Source organism: Mytilus edulis, chromosome 1, assembly GCF_963676685.1.
Source record: "Mytilus edulis chromosome 1, xbMytEdul2.2, whole genome shotgun sequence".
In the NCBI taxonomy this organism is placed as follows: Eukaryota; Metazoa; Mollusca; class Bivalvia; order Mytilida; family Mytilidae; genus Mytilus; species Mytilus edulis.
The window spans coordinates 66,878,030-66,899,374 of NC_092344.1; the positions used below are offsets into that span (position 1 = coordinate 66,878,030).

Here is a 21,345-nt window from a genome sequence, read left to right on the forward strand (position 1 = left end):
ATCACTTCTTAACATAAAGATACAGCACATTTTTTTTAACATGTCATTTCATCGCCTTACTTAATATTTCATACATCAAATATCAAATATCAAGAAATAAATTCGATTATTCAAATTCAAAAACATCTACATTGAACAAATATATGACAATAATATATTTAAATACTTTTATAATTTGTATATAACTTTGGTACAAGTTATTAGTTTTTTTTAAAGATTTATAACATCATTTGATAAAACATGAACACTGTTTTTTGTTAAGCTTGTCACTGTAATATTTTCTGATCTGTGATCATCTGTAGTTAATTGTTGAATTCATGTTTATTACATCCCTATCGTATTTGTTATTGTGTAGATGATATTTGTAATTCCCGCCATTTTTCATGTTCTTATACAGTCACGTGATTGATAACCTTCCTGGTAAACAAGACGGGAATGAATATTTTAGAGTAAAAGGTAAAGTAATTTATAAGTTTTTGGTCTATTTTTCTATATTAATTCTTCCTGGATTACGTTTTCCATTTCACTGAATAATAGTCTGGTCTAAGGATGTTAACTGTCTTAAAGAGTGTTATTTCAACTTTCGTTCTGGGCCGGCTATGGCATAATATTATATGATAATAAGGTTAAGTCCCAGTTCCACTTATTATTTTCATTTATGATGGCTTTGTCATATACAAGAATCTTTTAAACTATACTTGTTGTAATCATGCACTCAGTTAACAAACTGTTTTGGTGTATGTATAAACAATTGAACGTTAATCACTTATTAAAATGTTTAGCTGATTTTACAGAGTTATCTCCCTGTAGTGTTTTGTACCTTCTTTAATACAAAAACAAAGTAAGAGTAACCATTTAGCATAGCCTTTCTCCAAAAAAAGAAAAAAAAAAGGATTTGTTTAATTAAATCAAGAACAGTAACTCTCTATTTTAATTGTAAAATGTGTTCAAATGAAAGTGATAGCTTTTCTAAAAAACTAGCCGTCTCATAGATGATGGAATAAGAAAATTATTTCGTATGGTAATTTAAGTCGTGCAGAATGTAAAGTGAATTACAAAATCTAAAAGTCTTAAATACAAACTTAGAGAGATTTACTGATAATTTTTTTCTATTATATGTACATGTACAAAAACCAGGTAAAGGGGAGATGGGTATATATAATTATTCAATTATTTGCGTTTGTATTTTTGTTATCAATTAGTTTACTTATTTTCAGATACGTAATTCATTTACTTCTTGCTATATTTGTTGTTTATTTCTGTGTATGAAAAAAGTACATTCACTTCCGTTTGTAACTGTTTTATTCATAGTAGGTCTAGAAAAGTGTAGAAAGAGTGAAATGTTTAAAATTTGATCATTAAAGAACAACAAAAAAAAAAAAACGGATTTCAAACATCATATCAAAATGATCCGTAAAACTTATATACAAAAATCTTGTATGTGTCTTGTGTTTTATGCATGATTAAAACAGATAATTTTGCTTTTTGTTGTTCAAAACTAAGTGAAAAAAAGTGATGAGATCTAGGCAAAAATTCTCGTTTCTTATGCATGACCTTATCACAGTGTAGATACTATTCTGTACGCTATCCGGAAGTCGCGATTTTCGAAGCGAGAACTTTTTGGATAGCATGTGAAATTTGATGGATATACTGAATTAAACGGTAAGTGGATCATCTGTACATTGCTGAATGATTAATTCAGCTGACATCGATATTCTCAAATGGTTTAGAATTAAATTTAGCACATTCATTATTCGTATCTCTGTCTTAATCAATAGATTTTCAAGTGCATCACTAAGGACAATCAGTCTGTGAACCTAAAAATAACCTTTTTACCCTCTTAGTGTACAAATTAACGTAAATACCAGACTTAATTAACTAAATGAAATATATTTCATGTGGTGGTAAAAGTTTCAACCAGATCTTTGAAGCCAGAAATAAGAAAATAACACTTGTTTGAATTTCTCACTGTACGATCAGTCTCGCTTGTATATTTTGAAACTGTATGATCAGTCGTTATTTCACTGTATTCTAGTAGTGATTTCATAGTTATTTACGATACATTTAGAAGGCGTCATTTTTCTAAATAACACAAATATATTTCAATAAATTCACATCCTGAAAACTTATATGAAACATGTTTAGCTTAATAGGGTGTACTCGACTTACTACATTCAGTATAAGGATGTTAAATGTTGTTTAAATCTTTATTTCACTGTATTCTAGTAGTGATTTCAAAGTTATTTACGATACATTTAAAAGGTGTAATTTTTCGAAATAACACAAATATATTTCAATAAATTAACATCCTGAAAACTTATATGAAACATGTTTAGCTTAATAGGGTGTACTCGACTTACTACATTCAGTATAAGGATGTTTAAATGTTGTTAAAACAAGAGGAAGGTTTGTTGTATGTATAAGTTTCAGAATTGTCCTCCGTTATACTTAAAATTGTACAAACGCACAGATTTAATTGTAATACAAAAATGCATGTATTTACACACATTCGAGGCTGTACTATAGCCTATAATTGATCACAAGTACTTCACTTTGTTTTGGGAGTAGAGCTATTTCTGTGACCAGTGGCGGATCCAGGGGGCCCACTGACTGACCTAAGAGGGGGCCCGCTCCAGTCACGCTTCAGTGATTCCGTATATAAGCAAACAAATTTTTTCCCAAAAAGGGGGGCCGGGCCCCCTGCCCCCCCTTAATCCGCCCCTGGTGACACCCAATTGTACAACACTTTGCGGGGGTTTATAATGAAAATGAAGGCCGTCTTTCCGTTCGTTCGTTGGACAGTTATACTATGTTTGGCCGGTTTTGTAAGTGCATCTCCTCATTTACCACTTAATATACAATAGGGTTTCCAGCCATTTTTAAATTGACAGAGGGTCCAATCCAGGAGAAAAGGGGATTCCAAATATATGTTCCCACTTTAACTCAAAATCCTGTTCTGCCTTTTTTTGCAAATTTCTTCTTAGCTCCCTCATAAAAATCAAATGGTAGCTCCCTTATAGCAAAATACATAACGGTAGATAAACCTCTAGATGAGAGACATGCATTTTTGATTTATAAATAATAAGAAATATGTGAAATGAAAAACCGTAAACTTAGATGTGGGTCTTCCATTGAATTCGTCGAGAAATAGCTATCCACGAAACTACAATTTTCAACAATACATTAATGAGCCCGACTATTAAATTGCTACACAATGTTGTAAAGCTTTGAACCATTAAACCAAATATCCAAATTATGTCCAATGTTTTTAGGACGATTTTTTTTAACACGACGAGACACACGACGGAAAGTGATCCCTAAATGTCGCATCTGCTTCCGCAGTCGACGTAATAACGCTACAAAGTCCGCATGTACATGCCGGTTCATACGTATATCCAAAGTATAGAAAAAATTGATTAGAGAAAATGTTTTTAGTGTATGCGAACCAATTAAATCGATGAGAAAAGCAGGAAAGCAATGTTATTCATAGGAAGCTTGTTCTCGTTTATCAATGTATGGAACTTCACATACATATCTTGTTTATTGCAACTTTTCAAATTTTCAAGTACTGTAGGAACTAACTCTAAAATTTCTTTTAATAACACTTGATCATTTGTGTTTGTCTCATTTAGATTTATGACAGCCGAATCTTCATGTTGACATTTTCGAACTCGTAACCATACTTTCATGATCATTGGCGGAATCGTTACTGCTATTTACGAGAATATGGCTGTTATCTTTAATTGAAACAGAACTAAGTTTTTGTGTTAATGATATACTTTCAGTGTCATTCTGTTCAGATTCTGTTCCACATTTCTTCTTTACAGGTGACAACAGTTCCGAAGAAATGTTACATATATTAAGTGTATGATTCACATTGGGGAATTATGAATTTATTGTCCTTCTTAATTTCAGCAGGTATTATCTTGAAGTTTTTAGTTCGGACATTTGTAGTAGATGATGAAACACGTGTTGCCACTTTCAACTTTAATTCTTCTGAATCATGACGAGTTATGCAATGATCTACCAGTTCTGCAAAATCTCTTGACCGTACATTTGTACAATAAAAACAGCGAAACTCTGTCATTGGATTATCCTGAAAAAGAAATATATCTTTCGTATACTTGAATGCATTACAGCATTTAGAATCATATCCAAAACAGTGTGGTCCTGGCCATTGATTCACGACCTAAATTATCCCATTGACTGGGACAGATTTGGTGAACGTTTATCGGTAACAATCACTGATCACTATGTACTTGTTAAAGACACTGAATCTGTGGGGTCACATAACTAAAGGTTCTCAACACCTAAATAAAGTAATTCGAAAAACTAATCCGGAATAATTATTACGATGTGTTGATTTATATCAATAATAAATCAAAACATAAAGGTTATTCCTGAATATTTTTTTGAATAATTTTATTATTAAAGGCGTTAAGAACCTATGGTGACCCCACAGTTTAAATTCTATACTAGTAATAAGTAAGAAGTGAGCAAAGGTCGTTACCGTCAAAGGTTCACTTAATCTGTCCCAGTCAATGGGATAATTTAGGTCGTCAATCAATGGCCAGGACCACACTGTTTTGAATATGATTCTATATTGATTTGAATTTAACATGTTCATTTCATTAACAATATTCAAATAACAAAGTCAGTAGATATTAATAATGTGCCTCCTTTTCACCCCATCCCAAAGTTTTTCTCAGGGTCGACTAATATCAACGTTTAACCTGAATGTTTCGGCGGACGGTGTAAATAGTCTTTTAAAATGTTATTATAGCTAAAAAGATAACTGCAACTATACACTATTACAAAGTCCACAAGTAAATCAAGTATTGCTTTTTAGGCGTTTGATTTTAAACAAGACTGACGGAACAAAAATACAATTATTTTGCAGTCTACAAAAATCATCATATCTATATTTATATTGTCTGATGAACGATATTACACTGTAAAGTTCCCTGGACAGTTCATAATATCATATAAATACGTAGATACCTTCAAATTGCCTTTGTTTTTTTCTTCAAAATCACGACTGGTCATACAGTAAAAATATTTGAAATCGCTACTAGAATACAGTCAGTTATGGACTGATCGTACAGTAATTTATTTTGGGATCCTCAAGGAAAACATATTTTTTATGGGAAATACGAATGTTCTACTTAAATACGAAACGAATATTGAAACAGTATATATTGAACTTTAAACTGATGCAAATATTTGCAATAAAATGTTATTTGTTTTGTACTACGAGAGCAAAATTGGCCATCGATCTCACTTTTTTCTATGAAGTTGGTATGATGCACACGTATATTTTATATTCTACTGCATGTTTTTGTTAAAGTTACACATATTTATGATGCTTTACATACCTTGAAGATGTTCAAAGCTCTTTATAGGTATAGGTGTAAACAAATGATGAGAAAAGTCACCGTAGGCAAACCCGTCCTGTTAGCCAGTTGGTAGTCATCGCTTCGAAAATCGCGACTTCCGGATAGCGTACAGAATAGTATCTACACTGTGCTTATAAAGTAAATTAACTGGCCCAGGTCACGATAGACCCTGAAAATCAACTCTATTTTCAAGAATATATGAACAAATATTCCTATTATATCTAGAAAAAAAATATCCAACTAGGTAACACATGTACATCAAAAGACTTTCATGACGTGGCAATCCGCTATCTTTAGTCAAGTTGTCTCTACTTCTCCCCGATTACAAGTCGGAATCTGCAGTTGAATGTAATGCATCTTAAGCAAACAGGATGCCATTCTTTTGGCAAAAGTAAAAGTCCATGAAAACTGGATTGGTATTAACAAAATAAAATCATCGAAAGGCGAAAATACAATTATGTCTCCCCAATTTTATATTGACTACTCTTTACCTTAGTTTACTGGACGTAAGTTCATTCCATTTTACTACTAGTATTATATATGAAAATCAATTAACTTTATAAATGGACCAAGGTAGTTTGAACTACAGATAAAAATATATTTAAACATCAAATGCTGCATGAAAAATAAAAGATTGAGCTAAATAATGAAACTTTGCATGCCTATGATATGTAAAATAAAAAAATTGAAAAAAAAACTGATCAGCTGAGGCTATATAACACCAAATAAACAATAGATACGCAAGGTTCGCTAGCTCCGGTAAATAAGACAATTTTTTAATACAAAATTGGCAAACAAAAAAGAGGTATAATATCACAGTTATATTATTTTTACTTACAGCCATCTAAAAGCGAAAAAAAAATCATTATTGTGAATATGAATGAAATGATTTAGAAAATTAAATAAATTGATCTATTTGTCCGATTTAACTGTGACATGCATTAAGTTTAGTCCTTTAATACGTTTATAATTACATTTATTTGTCTAGTTAATGAACAAAGAGGGGCAAAAGATACCAAAGGGACAGTCAAACTCATAGATTGAAAATAAACTAACAACGCCATGGCTAAAAATTAAAAGACAGACAAATATTAGTACAGAAGACACAACATATCTATAGAAAACTAACGAGTATGCAACACGAACCCAACCAAAAATCAGGGGTGATCTCAGGTGCTCCGGAAGGGTAAGCATATCCTGCTCGACATGTGGCTCACGTCATGTTCTTATGTTATTACAAATCAAGTAAATAGTCTAATTTGGTAGGTCACATTCGTGAAAAGGGAAGGGTATTGTAGTTACGGCATAAGGAACAATAAATTATAAATCAACATTATTTAACTTTTAAATTACTAAAATCTGAACTCTTATTCTTTTTACTTAGTACTCGGTTGGTAAAATTTTTGCCCGAAAACCCAAATCCTGTATGTTGACAGGTTGACTTATGAGTCCGTCTACGATAATCCTGCTCAAAATATTTATGACCTCAATGTCAGAAGGTCGATGGAAATGAGTGGCTCTTCGGTATTGCGATAAACAACTGTGTGTTTCAAACAAATACTTGTCGTACGTTTTAAAAACCTTAAGATAGCACTGGGGTAAAGCTGATGACCGTAACTGCATTCACGGTCATCCCAAGATGTCGGATGAAAAATTAGGTCAGTTTCTGTATTGTCTGTTAAAGTGTTTCTATATCATTTTCTTTACAAATCATACATTGAAACGATGTAAATTTATAAAAGAATCACTCGGAAATCACTAATTACTTCTGAGAAATGTGCATGAAACGGGAAATTCGATTTGAAAAAATCGCCAAGATGACCGTAAATCACAATCGAGATGACCGTAACAGAATCAGCGATTCATAACAAGGCTGACCGTAACTGCTTTTAAGATGACCGTAATTTGTAAATGATGACCGCAACTTTTAAAGGATGACCCTCAATTCTAAGAAATATCCGTATTTATATAACTATCTTTTTGTATCAAATGATTAATCGTGTTGGTATACACATATTAATATGAAAGTTTTATCCTATAGGTAGAAGAAATTAGCTTCAAATGCAAAGATTACCATATGTATCTTTTTTACAGTAGAGGGTTCAATTTTTAAAATTAATTTGCCAAAAGACATGCGGTGCACAGCCTTCAACTGCTCGACAAAAGATTTTTTTTTGTTTCTGGGATTCCTTTTAATGACATATATAATAAATACACATTTTTAAAAATGCCAAAAAATTGCATGTACACCCATTGATATTCATAGGCGGATCCAGAGGGGGCCTGGGGGGCCCTTAAGATAGCACTGGGGTAAAGCTGATGACCGTAACTGCATTCACAGTCATCCCAAGATGTCGGATGAAAAATTAGGTCAGTTTCTGTATTGTCTGTTAAAGTGTTTCTATATCATTTTCTTTACAAATCATACATTGAAACGATGTAAATTTATAAAAGATTCACTCGGAAATCACTAATTACTTCTGAGAAATGTGCATGAAACGGGAAATTCGATTTGAAAAAATTGCCAAGATGACCGTAAATCACAATCGAGATGACCGTAACAGAATCAGCGATTCATAACAAGACTGACCGTAACTGCTTTTAAGATGACCGTAATTTGTAAATGATGACCGTAACTTTTAAAGGATGACCCTCAATTCTAAGAAATATCCGTATTTATATAACTATCTTTTTGTATCAAATGATTAATCGTGTTGGTATACACATATTAATATGAAAGTTTTATCCTATAGGTAGAAGAAAATAGCTTCAAATGCAAAGATTACCATATGTATCTTTTTTACAGTAGAGGGTTCAATTTTTAAAATGAATTTGCCAAAAGACATGCGGTGCACAGCCTTCAACTGCTCGACAAAAGATTTTTTTTTGTTTCTGGGATTCCTTTTAATGACATATAATAAATACACATTTTTAAAAATGCCAAAAAATTGCATGTACACCCATTGATATTCATAGGCGGATCCAGGGGGGGCTTGGGGGGCACGGCCCCCCCCCCCCCCTTTCGTGGGAAAAATTTGGTTGATTATATAGGGAATCATTGAAGCATGACTGGAGCGCCCCCCCCCCTTAGGTCAGTCTTTTCGATACAATCGTTACCTGTTTTGGGGAATTTTTTCTTGATTCACATAATGAAAGGGCAGACACGAAAATTTCTGAACTAAAAGATTGATATGTTCTCCGTCCGTGATAAAAAAAAACCCGGAGGTTATGCATTTTCTACATCCAACTTATAGATACTATATATAAAAAAGAAGATGTGGTATTATTGCCAATGAGACAGCTATCCAGAAAAGACCAAAATGACACAAACATTAACAACTATAGGTAACCGTAAGGCCTTCAACAATGAGCAAAGCCCATACCGCATAGTCAGCTATAAAAGGCCCCGATAAGAACCATGTCGTCGACTTGATATCTTATTGTTTTGCATTACTATGTAATAGATACATTGAAAACTTATGCAAATGGTGTTTTTAAAATAAGAAAATTGTCGTTTTATTTGTTTCTATTAACTTTTTAAAATTTTGTTACTATATCAAACATTACAGTTAACTTTTATCGCTTTCTCGATAAACACAGAGCTTCGATTCTTTTGTTCTATTTCAAAAGTGTTTCCGCCTGCATATATCAAGACAAATTAAGATTTTAATCTGCTTCCTCTGGACCCATACACATGGGCTCGATTACCAAATATTCGTATGTATTATTAATGTTTTTAATGCTCCATTTATTGGCATTATGTTTTTCTGGTCTGTGCGTACGTTCGTCCGTTCGTCTGTTTGTTTGTCCGTTTGTCCAGCTTCAAGTTAAATAAAATTGAAACTTAGTACACATTTTTCCTATGGAATGATCTTTTTAATTCTAATAGCAAATTACAGTTTTATCCCATTTTCATAGTCCACTAAACATAGAAAATGATAGTGTAGATGAGGCATCCGTGTACTAGGGACACATTCATGTTTCTTCAAATTTTCGTCGTATCGCTGTAAATTTGTGTTAAAATTTTAACGTCGATATCAATAAATATTTCATTGTTTACGAGAAATATGCAATTTACTATCATTGTTATAAATCCTAAATATGGCCAATTATATTATAGTTTAAAAAAAGAAATTTATGATCATATTTATATGGCACTGGCTACGGTTACATGGAAATGTAACAATAATAAAAATATTATTGTTACATTGGAGACTAAATGCCGGAATGCATGGTTGGGTAAGGACCGGTTTAAATACGAATGTAACAATAATTATTGAGGCTACGCTTACATTGCGTTATTGTTACATGAAAAAAAGCAATGTACGATGGGAGTAGTAATATGTACTAAATAATAAAAGTTGAGGACATTTATTACATACATTTATAACATACATAATTTTTTATTTACAACGACAATTTCTACAAATCCAGTAAGTTGTTTTTAAAGTCCGACACATTTTTGATGAACGAAATTACGTCCTCCACGGATATGTGTACATACAGAATTTCTTAGTATTTAAGCTACAGTTAGCAAACTTTGCTTTTGATTATCAATTTGCGTCAAGTTATAAAGCTGTATGAAATGTATGTCTTGATATTGTTTCAGTTTCGTTTAAAACGGGCCAAGTTTTATTTGTTTTCACCATAAACAAAATTGGTCCAAAGTATAATGACAGTAATAAGAGTAGGTGTGCAGTTAAATACTTTAAAAAAGTGAAACCATTGGTCTATATTTTTCGCCTTTGACAGTCACACTCCTAATCTTGAGTAGTATCTTTAAGAACATCAAAACCATTAATACGTAGTAAAACTATTCAAGTTGTACACCATTTGTTGAATAATAATATTTTATTATTTATCAGTATTAAATTACAAGTATTGTTTAGTACATATGAAAGAATGAAGCAATACAACTATCGAAGATTTAAGTTTAATCAATCTAGCGTACATTGCTGTTTTTCATGTAACAATAACGTAATGTAACCGTAGCCTCAGTAATTATTGTTACATTTGTAATTAACCGGTTCCTCACCCAACTTTGCATTCCGGCAATTAGTCTCCAATGTAACAATAATATTTTTATTATTGTTACATTTCCATGTAACCGTAGCCAGTGCCTATTTATATCCGCTAACCGAGCCCCTATTGAGATCGACAAACTCAACAAAAAAGCTTTGAATACAAAACGGATATTTCTTAGAATTGATGGTCATCCTATAAAAGTTACGGTCGTCCTATATAAATTACAGTCAGTCTTTACAAATTACGGTCATCCTTTACAAGTTGCGGTCATCTTTTTACCAATCACGGTCATCCTTGTTTTATGTTACGGTCATCTTGAAAATATTTTGATTATGATTTACGGTCATCTTAACGATTTTTTCAAATTGAATTTCCTGTTTCATGCACATTTCTCGGAAGTAATTAGTGATTTTCGAGTGATTCTTTTATAAATTTACATCGTTTCAATGTATGATTTGTAAAGAAAATGATATAGAAACACTTTAACAGACAATACAGAAACTGACCTAATTTTTCATCTGACATCTTGGGATGACCGTGAATGCAGTTACGGTCATCAGCTTTAGGTGTCATACCACCAATTAAAAGTCCCTATCTGTTTAACCAAATTTTGCAATTTTCACAGCTTTCTAAATATTTTACCTTAAGTTTAACTTCACAGAAACTAGGTATATCCTGAATTGTACAGGTGTCACCTTTCTGCATGCCAATTTCCAACATACATTCAAAATCATATAAGAAAGCAGAGAGCTTCCAAAAGGAGGTACCACTAAAAATAACCCCTGGTTTTCTGGAAATCTTAAATTAGTATACTATGGAGCGCATTAATCCTCAATTTTTAATGCAAACTCATAGACAGGTAAATTTTGGCTCAAAATGGTCTTAATATATTTCTCTTTCAACAAAACATTCATTTCTGCAAATTTGTTAGTTAGTTTAGGTGAACAATGACATCAAATGCACTTTTTTTTGTCCGAGTAGACCTACTTTCACATACGTTCTAAATTTGAGGGAGTAATTGGTGGTATGACACCTAAACCCCAGTGAGATAGTAAGCTTGATATTTAACTTATTTAAAACTATGTTATTCAGGTATATATTTCAATTTTCCACTGTCGCTAAAAAAAGTTAAAACGACAGATTTATATCAGTTTATTAAAGACAACAGTAGCTATAGTACACTGAAATACAGTCAACTTTAGCGTGATAGTTCATTGATAAAATTCTGGCGTATCACAAACAATACAATACAATACAATACAAAGTTTTTTATTGTCAATTATGACGCCCAATAATTTGAGCAGTACAATTAAGTTCAATTTCAGATAAGTGATTACATATTGATTACATTGATTATTTAACAATTAAACAAAGTGAAGTCTTTTTCAACCAAATAAATTCTGCAGAAAAGATATATATATATATAGTTTTACAATATAATATAGATGGACAAACTACCGGTGACTAAACTGTATCTAGAATTAATTTTCTCTCTTTGAATAAAGTACACAATAATAAACTTACTTTTTAGCTCACCTGGCCCGAAGGGCCAAGTGAGCTTTTACCATCACTTTGCGTCCGTCGTCCGTCGTCCGTCGTCGTCGTCGTCCGTCGTCGTTAACTTTTACAAAAATCTTCTCCTCTGAAACTACTGGGCCAAATTAAACCAAACTTGGCCACAATCATCATTGGGGTATCTAGTTTAAAAAATGTGTGGCGTGACCCGGCCAACCAACCAAGATGGCCGCCATGGCTAAAAATAGAACATAGGGGTAAAATGCAGTTTTTGAGTTATAACTCAAAAACCAAAGCATTTAGAGCAAATCTGACATGGGGTAAAATTGTTTATCAGGTCAAGATCTATCTGCCCTGAAATTTTCAGATTAATCGGACAACCCGTTGTTGGGTTGCTGCCCCTGAATTGATAATTTTAAGGAAATTTTGCTGTTTTTATACGACCGCAAAATTTGAATTTTCGTCGTATATTGCTATCACGTTGGCGTCGTCGTCGTCGTCGTCTGCGTCGTCGTCTGGCGTCCGAATACTTTTAGTTTTCGCACTCTAACTTTAGTAAAAGTGAATGGAAATCTATGAAATTTTAACACAAGGTTTATGACCACAAAAGGAAGGTTGGTATTGATTTTGGGAGTTTTGGTCCCAACATTTTAGGAATTAGGGGCCAAAAAGGGCCCAAATAAGCATTTTCTTGGTTTTCGCACTATAACTTTAGTTTAAGTTAATAGAAATCTATGAAATTTTGACACAAGGTTTATGACCACAAAAGAACGGTTGGGATTGATTTTGGGAGTTAAGTTTCAACAGTTTAGGAATTAGGGGCCAAAAAAGGGCCCAAATAAGCATTATTCTTGGTTTTCGCACAATAACTTTAGTTTAAGTAAATAGAAATCAATGAAATTTAAACACAATGTTAATGACTACAAAAGGAAGGTTGGTATTGATTTTGGGAGTTGAGGTCCCAACAGTTTAGGAATAAGGGGCCAAAAAGGGACCCAAATAAGCATTTTTCTTGGTTTTCGCACCATAACGTTAGTATAAGTAAATAGAAATCTATGAAATTTAAACACAAGGTTTATGACCATAAAAGGAAGGTTGGTATTGATTTTGGGAGTTTTGGTCCCAACAGAATAAGGGGCCCAAAGGGTCCAAAATTAAACTTTGTTTGATTTCATCAAAATTGAATAATTGGGGTTCTTTGATATGCCGAATCTAACTGGCATGACTGTGTATGTAGATTCTTAACTTTTGGTCCCGTTTTCAAATTGGTCTACATTAAGGTCCAAAGGGTCCAAAATTAAACTTAGTTTGATTTTGACAAAAAATGAATCAGTTAGGTTCTTTGATATGCTGAATCTAAAAATGTACTTAGATTCTTGATTATTGGCCCAGTTTTCAAGTTGGTCCAAATCGGGGTCCAAAATTAAACTTTGTTTGATTTCATCAAAAATTGAATAAATGGGGTTCTTTGATATACCAAATCTAACTGTGTATGTAGATTCTTCATTTTTGGTCCTGTTTTCAAATTGGTCTACACTAAAGTCCAAAGGGTCCAAAATTAAACTTAGTCTGATTTCAACAAAAATTGAAATCTTGGGGTTCTTTGATATGCTGAATCCAAAAATGTACTTAGATTTTTTATTATGGCCCAGTTTTCAAGTTGGTCCAAATCAGGATCTAAAATTATTCTATTAAGTATTGTGCAATAGCAAGTCTTTTCAATTGCACAGTATTGCGCAATGGCAAGAAATATCTAATTGCACAATATTGTGAAATAGCAAATTTTTTTTAAATTAGAGTTATCTTTCTTTGTCCAGAATAGTAAGCAAGAAATATCTAATTGCAAAATATTGTGCAATAGCAAGATTTTTTTTTAATTGGAGTTATCTTTCTTTGTCCAGAATCAACTTAAATCTTTGTTATATACAATATACAATGTATATTCACTTTTTACTACCAACTGATAAATTATAATAAATAACATTCAGTGATAACAAGCAGTTTTTTTTACATCTTAATATTTTATGATGTATTTAAATGAGTAGTTATTGTTGCAAACTCCATTAGAAATTTTAATTGAGATTAGTTTTGGAATAAGGGAAAGGGAGATGTGATTAAAAAAATTGGGTTCAATTTTTCTCATTTGAAATTTCATAAATAAAAAAGAAAATTTCTTCAAACATTTTTATGCCCCACCTACGATAGTAGAGGGGCATTATGTTTTCTGGTCTGTGCGTCCGTCCGTCCGTCTGTCCGTTCGTCCGTCCGTTCGTCCGTCCGTCTGTCCCGCTTCAGGTTAAAGTTTTTGGTCAAGGTAGTTTTTGATGAAGTTTAAGTCCAATCGACTTCAAACTTAGTACACATGTCCCCTATGATATGATCTTTCTAATTTTAATGCCAAATTAGAGTTTTTACCCCAATTTCACGGTCCACTGAACATGGAAAATGATAGTGCGAGTGGGGCATTCGTGTACTGAGGACACATTCTTGTTTTGAGAGGATTAATATTCAACAGCATAGTGAATTGCTCTAAGAGAAAACAAAAATTTTAAGTTCATTAGAACACATTCATTCTGTGTCAGAAACCTATGCTGTGTCAACTATTTAATCACAATCCAAATTTAGAGCTGAATCCAGCTTGAATGTTGTGTCCATACTTGCCCCAACCGTTCAGGGTTCAACCTCTGCGGTCGTATAAAGCTACGCCCTGCGGAGCATCTGGTTGGTTATTATCTTGAATATTATTATAGATAGAGATAAACTGTTAACAGCAATAATGTTCAGCAAAGTAAGATTTACAAATAAGTCAACGTGACCGAAATGGTCAGTTGACCCCTTTAGGAGTTATTGCCCTTTTTAGTCCATTTTTAACCATTTTTCGTAAATCTTAGTTATCTTTTACAAAAATCTTCTCCTCTGAAACTACTGGGACAAATTAATCCAAACTTGGCCACAATCATCATTGGGGTATCTAGTTTAAAAAATGTGTGGCGTGACCCGTCCAACCAACCAAGATGGCTGCCATGGCTAAAAATAGAACATAGGGGTAAAATGCAGTTTTTGGCTTATTACTCAAAAACCAGAGCATTTAGAGCAAATCTGACAGGGGGTAAAATTGTTCATCAGGTCAAGATCTATCTGCCCTGGAATTTTCAGATGAATTGGATAATCGGTTGTTAGGTTGCTGCCCCTGAATTGGTAATTTTGAGGAAATTTTGCTGTTTTTTTGTTATCTTGAATATTATTATAGATAGAGATAAACTGTAAACAGCAATAATGTACAGCAAAGTAAGAACTAAAAATAAGTCACTATGACCAAAATAGCCAATTGACCCCCTAAGGAGTTATTGCCCTTCATAGTCAATTTTTAACAATTTTCTTAAAATTTGAAGATTTTCAATAACATTTTCCACAGAAAGTACTGTTATAGATAGAGATAATTGTAAGCAGCAAGAATGTTTAGTAAAGTAAGATCTACAAACACATCACCATCACCAAAACACTTTTTTTGTCATGAATCCATCTGTGTCCATTGTTTAATATTCACATAGACCAAGGTGAGCGACACAGGCTCTTTAGAGCCTCTAGTTTAATTATAACATTATCCTCAGATGACATTAACCATATTAATTTTGATTTATTTGGGAGGCTTTTAAAGTTTTTGTTAACAAACAAACAACTAGTAACGTCTCATTTCATTGGCCGAAGGATTCAAATACAATAACATTTGTAGTTTGCACGTGAATTGACACAGGTGACTGACTATGGAATGTACTATGTTACTACGAACGTAATAACAAGGATTTGACAATGTATAGTTTACAAACCTTTGATCAAAAGAATTAAATAAATGTTTTGTGAATTTCAAATTTGTGTGTCGAAATATTATACATGTACTGCAGCAACATAACTATCGTGTACATAATGTACAGCATTATGAAACATACTAAGGATAAAATAAAATCCCTGTGTCGCGTTTTTACATGATTAAGTAACCACTTTTAATTTCTTTCAATGTCGTTGTTACTTATAATAAGGATCTCATAATGCTGATCTATTACAATAATTACACACACACAAAAAGATATAATGGGTTTCATGTTCCTCTTTTAGTGTTTTCATGCTATAAAACGAAGATACAGAAAGTTACTCAGTAGCTAAGCGTTGGAATGGTCATGAAGAATTTACGTATCATAAACGGCGCAAATTGTCCCCGAAATATAGAAACAAAAACAAAAAATATAATCGTACCATTTGTGCACGTAAACGAAGACGTAGTATCTAATGTACTACTGTCTATCATGATCACCACGAAATTCAAATGAATTCAGTGAAGGCATTTTGGTGTAAAAAGGATTGAAATGTTACATCGGCGAAGATTTTTCGTTTGTATGTGTGGAACTAAAAAAAATTCTTATCGTAGCTTATAAGGAACAATATAAATGTACTGTTTTCGATTTAAATTGGCTAAAAACCTCTCCTTTAATTTAATACCGTAAGAAAGTGATATGCATAACATTGTTAACTATCCGCCAAAGTGACGTGAAGTATGCATGCGTATTTAAAATGAAATACAAAATCATACATGTAAGATAAACTGATAAACGAAATATTAAGAAATTATTAATAAGTATGACTGAATGCATGTACTAGAAGGGGTCCACTTTTTTTATCAATACATTTAATGAATAAACACGCTTTTAAAAACTGATTGTTTTCTCTGTCACTATTTAGATATTTACAAATATATAATCTACGTTCGAAGATTTTCAACCGAGAATAGCAAAACAGTTAACTTATAAAATTCATTAAGTATATCGCTGGAGTTTATAAAGTACATATCTTTCCACTGTGCCATGGTTTGCCATCTCTTTTTCTCTCTTAACAAAGTATGGTTGGTTACATGTTCTTAATTTACTTAGAATTTCGGGATTTTTTCTCAAAATTAACTGAAGTAAACTGAATTACAAAAAAATCACACTATTCTTAGTCGAATACCTAAAACTTGCAAAAGATATAAAAAGGCAGGATGAGCAACTTAGCAAAAAGACCGAATAACGATTTATGTAAAAAAAAAAAAAAACCCGGACAACCATATAAAAACTAAAACAGCAGGACCAAATAGACTAAAAATAAAAAGACAGGCCAGAGAATACAAAGAGAACTAACTGTTTCATCAAAGTCCACCCTCCCATCAAAATAAAATGGTCGGTCTCTTAATCCAGAAACAACTGAGAGGAGAAAGTTGAATTAAATATTTCGATGTAAAATCTTAAGATTTTTAACTTTAAAATTTTACTAGTGCACAAAATTATAAATTCAATGAATTTTACATGCACATACACGTATCATTGAAAAGCTAGAATTGCTATGGGATTATCAAGAACACCATTATGTACGTGAATACGACGATGGTGGTTATAACAACCTTGACCGGCTACGTGAATACTGATCAGTCCATTCAACTTATAGTACGCGTGTTCTATTTTCGCAGGTGTGAGGGCGAAGGTTTGAATTGGCCAATGAAAACGATTGTTCCTTTACGAGTTAATCTAATAAAGTTTGTTTGACTGATTACGTCGGACTACCTTTCGCTTGGCCGCATAAAAGTGTATACCGCTGTTCTAAAGTCATCAATCGCATCAGAGAAAAACAAATCCGGGTTATAAACTAAAACCGAGGAAACACGTCAAATAGCAGAGGAAAACATCGAAGCAACAGAAACACTGACGTGCAACAAAAAACAAAAGACAATACAACATACATAGAAACAACCTATAAGATAACAACTGCCATTTTTCTGCACAAGCTGCAACTAATATGATATATTTTTATTTCTGGAAATGAAATACTTGTGTTAATGAGATAAATAAGATTGGTGTCAATTTAGGAATATTAGATATTTAAAATGAAGCCATCGATGACGTGATTGGTGGGATATTGTTGTCTTTAACATATTTTAAACTTTATAAACAACTATTGTTATGACTTATCATTAATGATTGCATTTTTTTGTAGTGTATGTTAAATGGCGACATCCTCTCAAAGTTGTGGAGTTTGTGACCTCCGTCACATCACAAAACCATCCATAGTCTGGTGTACAGAATGTGACGAGGGACTCTGTACAGAATGCCAGGAACATCATGGTCTGTCTAAAGCATCCAGAAGACATAAAGTGATTCCTATTATTGAATACCAGAAATTACCACCCGATGTTCTTAAAATTACTCAGTATTGTAGCAAACACGATGAAAAGTTTCAAATTTATTGCAAGAAGCATGAATGTCCCTGCTGCAGCAAGTGCATAGTTGAAAGCCATTCAGAATGTCGGGATATCGTAAATTTAGATGACGTCATTCATAATGTCAAAACCTCCAATGCCTTGTGCGAGATAGAGGAAACATTAGTTGAAGTTGCAGAAAATCTACAAAAAGTTCGTCAGCATATACAAGACAATCGATCGAATTTGAAAGATAAGAGAATGGAATTAGAAAAAGAAATAAAGAAGACCCGAATAATGATCAACCACCATCTCGACAAACTACAAGAAGATTTTCTGAAACAACTCTTTGAGGTCGAAGAAAAAGATAACTCGAAAATTTGTCAATTAGTTTCATCCTTAGAGATAAAGGAAAAAGAAATAGCAGAATACCAGAGAAATGTTTCGAACATCAAGCAACATGCGACGGACCTTCAGTTGTTTCTTTCAATGAAGCAGATAGAAAAAGACGTAAATAGCAAAGATAAATTCCTACACTCGCTTGTAGCAAACGAGGGGCAACTATCTCTTTCATTTAAGATCAATGCCTCTATCAAAAATATCATGTCCGATATAAAAAGTTTTGGAGAAGTGCATATTGAAGCGAAACCGTACGATATTGTTCTAATCGAGAAAAAGGCTCAACAAGCCCAAATGATGATACAATCAAGATCCATTGAAAATTTGAAACTAACTTTACACGAGACAATTAACATTTATGGAGGAGGCATATCCGGATGTTGCATTCTGCCGGATGGTAGAATGGCGTTTACTTTCTACTATGATCAGACAGTGAACGTATTTAGCGACAAAGGATTACAAGACTTTGAGGTGAAGTTGCCCATTAGACCTTTTGGTATAGTATACATAAGTGAGGACAATACATTAGCTGTTACATCTGAGTCATCAAAGTGTATTACCATTATAGACGTGGAGAGGAAACAAATCAAGAAAACCATTTCACTTGATTCGTTCAGTTATGGCATAGCACTAACAGATAATCGATTGATTTATTCCGGTGGAAACAAAGGTATACGAATGATCAATCTCAACGACGAATCTACAAGTGACATAGTTCGGGACAAAATGCCATCTTACTGTTACATTGCAACTTTTAAGGACAAATTATATCACACAAATAGTGGAAAAAATACAGTTACGTGTTATAATCTACAAGGTCAACTACAATGGAAATTTCAAAATGAAGGCGTTCTGCAGAAACCTCAGGGTATTGATGTAGACAATGATGGCAATGTGTACGTAGTGGGGAGTGATTCACACAACGTTGTAGTTATCTCCCCTGATGGAACACGCCATAGAGAAATAATGACAGCAAGTGATGGTCTAAAATATCCTATGTCAGTTCATTATAGTGGTTTTAAGAATCAGTTGTTAGTCGCGAACTGGAAAAACAACGCTCATTTGTTTAGTTTTATCTGAAGAGTTAACAGTTCATTAGATCATTATCTGAGATATTTCATATATAATAACCACAGGCGCTTGGGTCTAGGATACAGATTTTTTGTTTTGTTTTTTTTTGTTAAAATATTCAATTTTCTATATTTATAATACGTATCTATCACTTCTGTGCATGTCTCACCTAGTTTCGAGTGATTTAAACGACCCAGAGAAAATACCCAATTTTACTATCCATACTAAGAAACAAAAAGGCAACTACCTCGACGCCATTTTTCTGCTATCTATAAATAAATAGATTGACCTACCTGGATTCCCCAACGATTTCTCTGGCAAAACGTGCCTTCCTTGCCGTCAGATCGCATACATAGTCAACTTCCGGGCACGTAAATTTGAAATTAGTCAAAATAGTTAAAATCTTTTTATTATATGCTGGAGATGGACTAAAAATGTTACGAACAATACCAATTTGATAAATATCAACGATATGTGCGATCTGACGGCAAGGAAGGCACGTTTCCCCAGAGAAATCGTTGGGGAATCCAGGTAGGTCAATCTATTTATTTATAGATAGCAGAAAAATGACGTCGAGATAGTTGCCTTTTTAGCTCACCTGGCCCGAAGGGCCAAGTGAGCTTTTCTCATCACTTGGCGTCCGTCGTCCGTCGTCGTCCGTCGTCCGTCGTCGTCCGTCGTCCGTCGTCGTCGTCGTCGTCCGTCGTCGTTAACTTTTACAAAAATCTTCTCCTCTGAAACTACTGGGCCAAATCAAACCAAACTTGGCCACACTCATCATTGGGGTATCTAGTTTAAAAAATGTGTGGCGTGACCCGGTCAACCAACCAAGATGGCCGCCACGGCTAAAAATAGAACATAGGGGTAAAATGCAGTTTTTGGCTTATAACTCAAAAACCAAAGCATTTAGAGCAAATCTGACATGGGGTAAAAATGTTTATCAGGGCAAGATCTATCTGCCCTGAAATTTTCAGATGAATCGGTCAATCGGTTGTTGGGTTGCTGCCCCTGAATTGGTAATTTTGAAGAAATTTTGCTGTTTTTGGTTATTATCTTGAATATTATTATAGTTAGAGATAAACTGTAAACAGCAATAATGTTCAGCAAAGTAAGATCTACAAATAAGTCAACATGACCAAAATGGTCAGTTGACCCGTTTAGGAGTTATTGCCCTTTATAGTCAATTTTTAACCATTTTTCGTTAATTAAAGTAATCTTTTACAAAAATCTTCTCCTCTGAAACTACTTGGCCAAATGAATCCAAACTTGGCCACAATCATCTTTGGGGTATCTAGTTTAAAAAATGTGTGGCGTGACCTGGTCAACCAACCAAGATGGCCGCCACGGCTAAAAATAGAACAAAGGGGTAAAATGCAGTTTTTGGCTTATAACTCAAAAACCAAAGCATTTTGAGGAAATCTGACATGGGGATAAAAATGTTTATCAGGTCAAGATCTATCTGCCCTAAAATTTTCAGATGAATCGGTCAATCGGTTGTTGGGTTGCTGCCCCTGAATTGGTAATTTTGAAGAAATTTTGCTGTTTTTGGTTATTATCTTGAATATTATTATAGTTAGAGATAAACTGTAAACAGCAATAATGTTCAGCAAAGTAAGATCTACAAATAAGTCAACATGACCTAAATGGTCAATTGACCCCTTAAGGAGTTATTGCCCTTTATAGTCAATTTTTAACAATTTTCATTAATTTGGTAAATTT

General features: G+C 33.3%; 1 protein-coding gene across 2 annotated transcripts; it reads left to right on the forward strand.

Moving 5' to 3' along the window:
* Nucleotides 1-391: 391 nt before the first annotated feature.
* Nucleotides 392-20,191, forward strand: LOC139487606 (protein wech-like). 2 transcript variants are annotated; one of them, XM_071272510.1, is made up of 2 exons: nucleotides 392-456; nucleotides 17,955-20,191. In XM_071272510.1, exon 2 carries the CDS (start codon nucleotides 17,965-17,967, stop codon nucleotides 19,633-19,635), a length of 1,671 nt encoding a protein of 556 aa, XP_071128611.1. In that variant the 5' UTR covers nucleotides 392-456; nucleotides 17,955-17,964; the 3' UTR covers nucleotides 19,636-20,191. The 2 variants fall into 2 exon arrangements, with proteins under 2 accessions (XP_071128611.1, XP_071128620.1); XM_071272519.1 differs by having other exon boundaries at nucleotides 407-449.
* Nucleotides 20,192-21,345: the final 1,154 nt, after the last annotated feature.

What these genes read in the sequence shown, in the direction of transcription:
- LOC139487606 (XM_071272510.1), top strand. Translation starts at nt 17,965, where the DNA reads ATGGCGACATCCTCTCAAAGTTGTGGAGTTTGTGACCTCCGTCACATC.